Raw genomic sequence first — 11,396 nt, forward strand, 5'->3', positions numbered from 1 at the left:
TTTAATACTTTTCCAAGCTGTTTTTATAAAGCCTTTATTATTTGCAATGGGCCTCTGAAGTCTCTATTCTTCTAACTTGTGTTCAGACAGTGCTTTGGCAGAGACTGATCTGAGCAAGAAGAAAGGAAGAAGACAATGGGGGAAGGGTAGCAGGAGTAGAGAAAAACAGGGAGAGGGGGATAGCAGGAGTAGAGGAAGAAGAAAGGGAGGGAGAGAGGGGGCAACAGCAGGAGAAGAGAAAAGGAGAAAGATGGGGACAGCAAGAGGAGAGGGTATAGAGAGAGAGGGGACAGCAGGAAGGATGGGAGAAACAGAGGGAGGGAGAGAGAGGGACACTATTTCTTTACAAATTGGCTCTATATTAAGGCTCCTTCAGTGTTAAGGACTAAATTAAAAAAAAAAAAAAAAACTCAAGCTCAGTATTTGCAAAGGGAAGCTGGGTGCTTGCTGCCTTTTTGGCTGTGAAGAGAGACTATAAGAGTTTTGCATTACTCTTCACTTTTTGTTTGTGCTGAACCTCTACATTAGCTCAAAGTGGACACTTAACTCCTTAGTTCTTCTATTAACATCCATCTTCCCCTAATCATTTTGCCATTTTCTAAACTCCTCTGTACACATACATAATACATACATAATATTGAATGTCTAATTCACAAAGAAACTCTCTTCCAAATTTTTCATTCTACGTGTTTGTCATTCTAATGTATAATTCAGCCACTATTTTTGCTATAAGTAGCCTTGGATTGTTGCTTAATTTAAAATGTTTTTGAGTAATACCCACCATCTTCCACACTGAATGGAGTTCTGAATTAGGCAAAATGAAGACTAGTATTTTATATCAGCCCTTCAGGTAGGTTTCAAATAGATTAGGACATACACAGGTCTTTGTAAGCAAGTGTGTGTGTGTGTGTGTGTGTGTGTGTGTGTGTATGTGCATGTGTTTGTGTGTGTGTGTCTGTGTGTGCCTGCAGAGGCCAGGAGAGGGTGTCAGATTCTCTGGAGTTGGAGTTACACATGGTTGTGAGATGCCATGTGGGTGCTGGGAACTGAACCCAAGTCCTCTGCAAGAGCAGCAAATAGCCTTAATTGCCGAGCCATCTCTCTAGCCCTCAGGGCTTTCATTTTAAAGACTGTAGTTTGGTAGGGGACAGGGAAGGAGCAAATAAAAATGTCATAAGCTTCCTACAGTTTAAAGTTGCATTTTCTTGATTCAGCATTCATGTAGTTGTGGTAAACGTTTGTCTATTTTTCAAAGTTCTGATCAAGTTGATTCTGACAGTTCGTGAATGCATTTTTTGACTGTTTCTGTGTGGGCCTTTGGAGTTTCTGCTCTGTCATTTTTGTAGATACTGCTCCACGAGCGATTCTTTCTTATGTCATATTTTAACAAAGGATGGAGGGTTTTCCAACTCTATAGGGGAAAATTCCGTTTTGGTTCTTCCAGCTTTGGGTGGCTCTAGGCATTCCTTAACTTTTAACTTCATCATTCTAGTATCAGCCTCTAAGGTTACATTGCTTTCTCTTCTGTTTAAAACATCCTACCTCTGTCTGATAAGGATATGTGTTTAGGGTCCAGCCAGGTAACCAGAACAAGATCTTCTTTGGGCATGTACGGTATTGTTGAACATTTTTAGGGATTAAGATGTACACAAGTCTTTTAGGAGGGGCACATAATGTCTTTTCTGCTTTTCAGAGGAATTGGAGAAATGACTGACAGTTTAAGTATCTATCTCTTTCTATGGCATTTGTATTTTAATTAGACATTCACAGACTAGAGTTTCAGAAATAGTTGAAATTAAGCTCAAAATCCATAATATTTTACAAATGAAAATGACTTGGGAACTCCAAAAAAATAAACTCTGGAAGACATTAAGAGACTTTGAGACTAAAGTACTGAATCAAATCTCCTAGCCTGAAAAACACTCTCTCTCTCTCTCTCCACCCCCCCCCGTGTGTGTGTGTGTGTGTGTGTGTATACAGGGCAGGGAGTGGGAGTAGGGGTGGGGAGGGACAGAAATTTTGTAGTGTTGGAGAAAGGGGAAAAGGAAACAGGGTGTCCTCAAATGTCATAAGAAGTCAGAATGAGAATAAACTCTTAAAGTCAATCTAAATCCACAGATTTTTTATTGATGATATAACAGACTATTACTGGTGAACTGACTAACCAAAAAATCACACCGCTCTTTAGTTACATGATTAAGTACAACTAGAACCCCAGGTCTTATTTCTCAATTTACTACTATTTTTGTAGCATATCCTGAACCATGTGCTTTTACTACTAATTCATAATATTGCCCCTGAAAACACACGGTACAGGACTTCTTTGCTTTGTACTGTCACTTTGAAAACTTAGCGATCACATACCCAGGTCTCCCCCTGCTCTCTGCATCTATTACCATTTTATGAGAGACTTAGTAGTTGTCAATTGTGTCCCTCCTCAGAACTATATTCTGAGTGTGAGAACAAATAATCCCTATTTTGGAGACTGACACATAGACTAAACACTCTAATGATTCCTTAGCTTCTTTGTTTTTCCTTCTTTTCAACAGAGTTGTAATCACTCTGCTGTAATTATTTTTCCAGCATTTTGTTTTGTCAGGGTCTCATGTTGGGCAGATTTGCCTCAGACCCATTATGTAGCCAATGATGACCTTTGAACTTTTGATCATCCTGTGTCTGGGACTACAGGTACGGGTCAAAATGCTCCATTTATGCAATGCTGGAGACTGAACTAGGGCTTCATGTTAGGCAAGAACTCTAGGAAATGAGATACATCCCCTGTCCTTCTGAAGCATTTTAAAAACATAAGTGACATACAAGAAAGTACATATTTAAAGTACAAAGTTGATATATTTTGATATATGTATACACACAGGATGTGCTCCAGAATGCTCATCACCTCTTACATATTTACCATGCCATGTGTTACTGTTACTTCCAGCACCCTCCCTCCTTGCTGTCTTACTCCCTTCTTGTGCTGGATAGATTTAGCTGTCAATTGGATACACCTGGGTAGAGGGAGCTTCAGTTGAGGAATTTTTTTTCCGTTAGCCTGGTCTGTGATCATGTCTCTGGGGCATTTTCTTGATTTCTGAGTGATGTGGGAGGGCCCAGCGCAGTGTGGGCAGTGCCACCCCTGACAGGTGGTCCTGTGTTGTATAAGAAAACAGGCTGAGCACCTGTCAGGGAAGGAAGCCTGTAAGCAGCATTCCTCCATGGTCTGTGCTTCAGCTCCTATCTTAAGGCTCCAGCCCTTAGCCCCCTGGAAGTATAACCCAGGAGTTGTAAAATAAATTAAACACTTTCCTCTCCAAGTTGTTTTTAGTCAGTATTTTTTTTTTCTTTTTGAGACAGCCTCTCTCTGTAGCCCCAGCTGTCCTGGAACTCACTATGTAGACCAGGCTGGCCTCGAACTCCCAAAGATCCGCCTGCCTCTGCCTCCTCAGTGGCAATGCCTCCCAAGTGCTGGGATTAAAGGCATGCGCCAGTACACCCATCACAGCAATATAGGGTAACTAGACCACTTCTTGACTTGGCTTGGTAACATTAAAATGTTTCAACAAGAGAAGCGAACCATTCTCTGGATGTAAGCCAAGAGTGGAAAACTTTCCGTGGGCCTTATTTCCTTCTTTATTTGGAAACAAGCCAGGGCCTCCCAGTGATCTTCACTATAGCTGCACACAAATTCTCAGATAAGATCAAGGATATTAAGTGTAATATTGGGACACTGAATAAATTGCAAAGAATATCCTAAAGTCTGCAAATTACTTAAGGATAAAAATATTTGGAAGGAAAATAAATGATGTCTCTTAAGGAATCATTTATTTCATATTACATGATGCATAAATTTGAAGAGTAATGGAAAAAAGAAAATCCTCCACAATCCCAGTTATACTACACAACACTGTCAGCCATTTGGCATGTTTTCGTAACTGTGCTGCCCCTCCCAGCTCTCCACAAACCAGAAAGAAATTTTCCTTATTGAAGCCTACTTCAAGTGCAACCTTTGAACTTTGGTCTTATCTTTTTGTCTACATACCTCCAGCATTTACCACTGTAATGTAACCATAAAGCATGGGGGTGCTTATTTTTCTCAGGACTCAAAGAATAAGCATGTCTTTTTAGAGGAAATGGCTGTAACATGTTATTAAGAACCTTACTCCAGTTTTTCGTTTTTTTAGAAAACTAGTGAATTAGAATCCATACAAATACAGAAATTTGGCTGGGTATGGTGGCATATGCCTTTAATCCTAGCACTTGGGAGGCAGAGGCAGGTGGATCTCTGTGAGTTTGAGGTCAGCCTGGTCTACATAGTGAGTTTCAGGCCAGCTGGGGCTACAGGGAGACCTTGTCTCAAAAAGCCCAGAAAAAATACAGAAATTTTTCTTTTCTGTAGAACAATGGTATTAAAGCAGGAAAGAGCAACTCTTGGGTAAATGTGACTATCATAGTCAAAGGTATATCTTTTGTGGGATGGGCTCTATTAGGAATGACTTTGAATTTATCAGTCCAAACTGAGGAAAGACACCCTTTGTACACAGGGGTTCTAACTGCCATCCACAGTTGCCTTGCTTTATGTTTTTGTAAAGTGATTCTTCACACCTCAGTTTACTTATGCGTAAAATGGGGCAATTGATACCTTTCTTATAAATATCTTGCTATGAATATATTTCCAAGAAGTTGGGTCAAAGATGGAAAGATTTTCCTTAATTTTTTTTTTTTTTGGTCTTTTTGAGACAGGATCTCCCTGTAGCCCCAGCTGTCCTGGAACTCACTATGTAGACCAGGCTGGGCTTGAACTCACAGAGATCCACCTGCCTCTGCCTTCCTAGTGCTGGGATTAAAGGCGTGTGCCACCATGCCTGACTTTCCTTAAATCTTTTCAGCACTAAATTATGTCTTTTCAGCATGAGCCATGTAATGTGAACCCTTTTTCTGAGACTTGTTTTGGTAAGGAGTGGGAAAATACATTTATTTTCAACCCTCAAACAGGTAATTATGCTCAAAATTCTGATGCCCTTAAGAACTGTAAAAATGTACCTTAAAAAGGGAAGCTGAGACTTTAGCCTCTTTGATATGTGCACACCAAGAGCTTGAGGCCACCCTCTTCACTGCAGTCCTACCAAAATTGTGTATTTGTAATCTGTGAACTGCAGCTTTTTGGAAAGGCAGGAGGGTTTATACTATTCAATGAAGATCTGATTTGGTAATGACTCAACTAACCTGGCTTATATTGCTTTAGTCTGATTGCATTGTTTTGACAAGATTGAAATTGATACCCCATGTTAGAAGTTCTGTGATTAGGTAACTGATGTCAGGCCATCATGATTGGAGGGACAAAATGATCCTTTTTATTTTATTATCTCGTGATAATAGATTCAGAATCACTGCCTGATGATTTTAAAAAGTGATCTTGTAATGAAAACTGTTCATTTATGAATTACACACTTGAGAAAGTCTCTAGAGACAGAGAATTTTCTGTTTACCTTACTCCTACCTTCTAAAAATGCCATAGAATACATTGAGCATCAAATCACATACACAAGTACACATACACAAATGTTCCCCTTGGCAGAACTATATTTTACAGTCTGTTCATAAACAAGTTTCTGAAACTGTGAACAGAGTTACAAGGGCTTGTGATTCTAGGTTTTAAGAAATATAGCTTATTATTGAGCTTCCTAAATACGTAACATACAACATAGCATGTAACAGGCATTTTTGAGAGTAAGAGTCCTCTGAAATAGCTCCAATTCACGGTGGGTCCACTTGTTTGGAATACTGCCTTATAAAGAATTACATTCTGTCCCAACTCCCCTGCTGACATTTTAGAGATCAAAGAGACACTGCTAAAGGAAGGACACTTCCATTTCTCTGCTCTTTTTTTCATTCAGAGACTATAACCTGCTGTATCTCAATTGGCTGAAATCCACAGACAGCAGGTGGAGTGGCGAAAAAAGTGTTAGGCAGTTCTCCGGGGCTGATGGAGCCAGAGTCACTTTGCACAGAACCTCCACTGTTCTCAAACTGGGAGATTTTCTTTTTGATCATCTTTCTCTCCTTGGCTCTGCGATTCTGAAACCAGATTTTCACCTGAAACACAAAATGCTTTGTACTTAATGGCACAACATACTGAATGTAAGTTAACAGTGACTATGCCCATGCAGATATTACAAAGCCCTTTCATGCACATCACTTCATTTAAGCCTCACAAAGGCCTTGTGAAGGATACACATTGAACAACTTAGAAAAACCTGTGGCTCAGAGAGGGCAATTGGTTTGTAAGAAATGAGACTGAAATCAAGTCTAGGAATACTGACTCTGCATGCAGAGTGCTTTATATTATACTTCACCCACATACTCTGCTGCACAAGCAGAAATCAGTCATTATGCAGTGATGCTGAGAACTGCCGATAAAACAGAGGGATTTAAATAGCAAAGGCGATTGCAATCAGTCACTCAGAAACTTCCTAATATTAAAAGGTTAACAACACAGAACTACATGAACAAAGGTCTTGAAATACTATATATCTCTTATTGGAAAATAATGCCAGAGTTATATTAATATGCTTACACATGGTTGAAATGCAAAGTGCTGAGATAATGTGATAATAGAACTCTGGGATTCCAGAATGACCCCTAGAATATCAGTGAAAAATAACCAAGTAGTCATGTAATTTTTACGTCTGTACAAATGGAAGCTGTTGGTCTTTGCTATAATTTAATCTTCATTGATGCCCACAGTAAGCTAAATTTGAGGCAGACACCATGAGACTATGTAGACCAGAGAAGATTATGTTTCCTGTCCTGAATAAAAGAAAAAACAGACTGTGTAGCCACTCTTATGTTCCGCTTCTCTTGTAGTTTGACTGACAGACAATTGCCAAATCTCTACTTCCCACATTGGTTGATACTACTTGAGGAACCAGATCAAGTTCTACCTTGATTGACAAATTATACTGGATTGCTAATCTCTCTGCATCTTTGTGCTCCTCCATCTCTTGCTCCCAGGCACTCATGATGTCCACCTATTCAATAATTAATAAATCCACTGACCAGGGAGACAAAGTAGGATGAAAGTGGGTTTAGGAGTGCTTGGAGAATGCCTCCATCCTCTCTTTCGCTTCCATTCTTGCTAACAGACTTCCCCAAACCTCAGTCAATTCAAATGACTGTATATGACATGTTTGGTATACTTCTGGGATACCTGTCTTTCAGAAAGGCCCAGGTTAACTGCCAGCTCTGACTTTCTCCGGATGGTGATGTATCTATTGCAGTGGAATTCCTTTTCCAGCTCCAGCCTTTGGTGATCTGTATAAACCACACGATACTTTTCTTTTGTCCTGGTTTTCCCTAATGGAAGAGAAAGCATAACATTTAATCTTATTCTGTTCCTTGAAGATTATTTTGGTTGAAGGAATCATAATCACTCTTCTTAACTTCATCTGATACTTTAAAATACAAGGCAAACACATTTTTAAACCAAATATGTCAAGTCTATTTCTCCATTAAATACATTATTATCTATGGTTTATGATATTTCTATCTAGCTGGCTGTAAATAGAAACATCGGTCTATCATTTTTCTGTATATTAAAAATATCTTTTTTTGTGTTTCTTCTAAAATGCTCAGTCAAATCAAAATTATTCTACTCTTGACCTACTGTTATCACAAAACATTTAAAATACTTAAACACCCATGGTTTTCATTCCTTGCTCACTTGCATATAAGAATAGCATTAACAGTAATAGCAACATCCATTATACATTACATTTTATACAGTTCTTTCAAACTATTTCCTCTTAAGTACCTTATCTACCCTGCATAACTATACAGAAAATGTCTTCTCCCCATTGTACAAATAAAGAACTTGAGGCTCAGTTTAGGTAAGTGAATTTGTACCAGTGAGCTTAGGAGTGAGGAACCAAGCATGTGCTTTTGATTCCCAGTTAAGCATGCTAGATTTATTTGCAGTTTAAACATGTTGGGAAGTAGAATACCCAAGTGTGGCAAACTAGTCTGGGATCCTGACATTAGAGCTATATAAACTACCCAGAAAGAATTTGATTTATACAGTAATTTGAAAAGAAAATATTTATTGTTATTTAGCAAATTCTGTTTCAGAACAGCTCCTATTATCTATTAGAAAACATACTAGTTTTCTGTGGGAATCTTAAGGCATTTTTTATTCCCAAGTGGACAGTGAATGGTGAAAGGAGGGGGTGTTGACTTAAGCAGAATAAAGTGAGTATTCCATGTCCCTTGAAAAGATATCCAAACATTTGCTTTGTGTTACAACATTTAACTAATTTTTCATGCCCTCCTTCAAATAGTTTATTCCTCCTTTCAAATTTTCCAAAAGTGATTAGGAAGTTTCCCTTTCTTTTCAGTTTCTCTAACCCCCTCCATGATTTTCCTCTCTCTGTGGCTTTTAGAGACTTCTTCTGATCTTTTCTGGTTGTTTTTGATCTGAGGTTTTGGGGGGCGATCTGTGGGACAAAGACTTCTTTAAAGTGGGTCCCTAAACTCCATTGAGGTGTTAAGATGCAGCACAGGCCTAACAAAGGAGCTACATAGCTTTGGATCCTATCCTGAACCCTCTTTACATTCAGAAACACCAACCAATTGGTTTGGAATTTACAAGCCCTAAACAAATGTCAGACACCCTTTCATCTCCAGGAAGGGGGAGGGGGGACTTGGAGGTAGAAACAGATCTAGCTTAGGAGTCAACTAAATGGCATAATAACTTATGGACTACCGAAGGAAACAAAAATTCCCTCTCTTGAAAATGAAAGATGATGAGCCCTAAGTCCCAGTCAGTGAATCTTCCTCAAAGACTCAAATTTCAAGCTAGTTTCCTGAAACCGTACAGAAACATAGGAAATCAGGGGTCTGGCTGTTGGCATATTGCAAAGACAGAATGTATACTGGAGGACAAAAATGAAAACCCAAAGTTTAATTTCTTTTCACAACTTCAAATCTTAGAATCAAAATACATATTTGAGGAGCTATTTCATAAAATCCCTCCTGATCAAAAAGTGACTGAGTCTTTAAATTCTAACTTGAGGCAGAGAGGTTAAAATTCAACCTGTGTGTGCCCGTGTTTTCAGCTCAGTAAATTAATCAGTAAATATAACCAGACTTCAAGAACTCTGGAAAGGTTGAGGTCCTTCCCCACCCCCATTGGTCATAAATTCCCCTCTTGTAGTTTCTTCTGAGGACAATAAAGTCAAGACCAGGCCTCTTTATTTGCCATGAAAATGCTCACCCTTTCCGGCAATATAACCCCTGAAGAAAGGAAGGACAAGGAAGAGCCTAGATGCATATCAAAGTCAAACGTGTGAAAAAGGCTCTGTAGCCCCAATCTGACAGATAAGACCTAAAACCCCAAGAAGACAGGGGGATATACTACCTGCACAGTTTACAAAGCAGAATAAATAGAAATTTCCTGGCCCTTGTCTTTTGCTGTCTTCTACTGTGCCCACCCCCTTCTTCCCCTGAAATGGGTAAAGCATTTTGGACACTTTATGGTAGAGCATGATGTCTTACATGAACACTAAGAAACACATAACAAACCACAGTGAGTACTTGTTTTTATTGTTTAAACTATACTTTTTTTTTTGCAAAGACAATGACATTTCTGAGACTAAGGGACTTCCTTTTCAACCACTGTTATGAGTTATTATGAGTTAATTTAAGAAAGGAATAAAGTCCAAAATTTATTAAAGAGCTGCTTCCAGTCCTCCGAAGAGGGAACTTCATAATTTCCTCCACCAAGACTTATACAAACACCTCCACAGTTCAAGATGGATTGAATCCTTCCCATTACTCAGGAGACAGTGGCTCACAAAGTTTGTAAGCCAATGTCACCACATATAACAACGTATTGTCACCCAAAGTGTATTTGGAATGGTGTTCAGTGGAGAGACTAGCTGAAAAAGTGCTGCTAGACAGAAAAGCACCCTACAAACCTAGGATCATCATGATGATGATGGCAGTGGGGTAAAGTTGATCAAAGTGAATATTTTCCTGTGTAATTGACACTATTGAGATGATAGAATGGCAATTCTTTACTTCTTTTAGCTAAAAAGTCATCCAAATTCATTAAGAAAAATTAACAAAATAAGCAAAGCAAAGGAAGACAAGATAAGCCTCAAGAGTTATTAAGCAATTCAATTTATTAAGTGTCCTAATTGAATAAAACTACTTAAGTATGATTTCCTGAGTATTGAGTGGCTTAATCAGAATCAATCAAAATTAATTCCTCCTATTCCCCTTCTTTTGTGAATAAGAAAACCTCTTTCCACTTCTGCTTAGGATACTACCTGGCCAATACTCTTAGGGCCACAAACAGTATAAAAGAAAACAATGACAAAAAGGTACTTGCTCTAATGTTTAAAATATGATACTGCATTCAAACACTTAACTTCTTATACACGCTTTTGAATAAGATACATTTTCATTTAAGTTTTAAAATGAGATGTGTTTGGAATAGAATACTTAGAAAACTATGTAGAAATAAAAAGTCTGACTTTTAAGTCAGATCATCTGGAAGACACTTATTCATTCTACATGCCAATCCCCTTGCTTCATTGGAAATCATATACTATAGTGATCACTATGAAATGTATAGCTGATTGTCCAGCTATACACATACACACAGAATCCTTAACTTAAATTTGTTTAACATATCTTCAGTAATGGAAGAAAAAAACTTGTATTGGAATGCCTTAATTCAGAAAAAGGCTACTTCCATTGTGTTCACCCATTTTCCTCTCAGCTGTAAACCATGTTTTCCTACAATGCAGCAAAGTGAGTGGAAAATTTAGGAGGGTCTCACTCATTCATTAATTTAAGAAATTTTATTAACACCTGATCTGCATGCTAAGCATATAAATGAGTACATTTTGGTCCAGGATGTCCAGTGGGGTGATCAAATTCATTTTATTGTGGGATTTATACCTGATATCTTGAAAGAGACTTAGTGAGTCCATGAGTCTCCAGAAATTATGCAAAACATTACTTATATGTATGCCATAGTATGTACTTATGCATATTTTCATCATATTCTTTAAACTGTTGGTGAATAACAATCTGGGCTATAAGAATGCAGCAAAGGGGTGTTTTTAATATCTAAGAAATTAAAATGAAACAAAGGCTGAAGTTTATAATACTTCATCCTGATGAGTTGCCAAGAGTCAATTCCAAGCTTCTTGTAAACACCAGAGAGCAAATCTTGTAAACGAAGCATTATAAAATCAGGTTTGAGGGTTTAACAAATGTAGATGCCACAGGCTTAGGAGGCCTCTTCTCAACTTCTTTTGGAATCAGAATTTCCCAAAGAAGGTTCTAAGATTATATATATATATGTATATATATATATATAAAACAAAACT

General features: G+C 38.2%; 1 protein-coding gene across 1 annotated transcript in view; it reads right to left on the minus strand.

The window, feature by feature from the left end:
- Nucleotides 1-5,886: 5,886 nt before the first annotated feature.
- Nucleotides 5,887-11,396, minus strand: part of Cdx4 (caudal type homeobox 4) — a 7,674-nt gene continuing 2,164 nt past the window's right edge. The window contains exons 2-3 of the mRNA XM_008850476.1: nucleotides 7,208-7,353; nucleotides 5,887-6,093 (exon numbers count right to left, since the gene is read on the minus strand). Coding sequence (XP_008848698.1) covers nucleotides 5,887-6,093; nucleotides 7,208-7,353 — 353 coding nt within the window. The remainder of the gene's footprint in view (nucleotides 6,094-7,207; nucleotides 7,354-11,396) is intronic.

This window comes from Nannospalax galili, unplaced genomic scaffold (genome assembly GCF_000622305.1).
Source record: "Nannospalax galili isolate Female #2095 unplaced genomic scaffold, S.galili_v1.0 scaffold365, whole genome shotgun sequence".
Lineage (NCBI taxonomy): Eukaryota > Metazoa > Chordata > Mammalia > Rodentia > Spalacidae > Nannospalax > Nannospalax galili.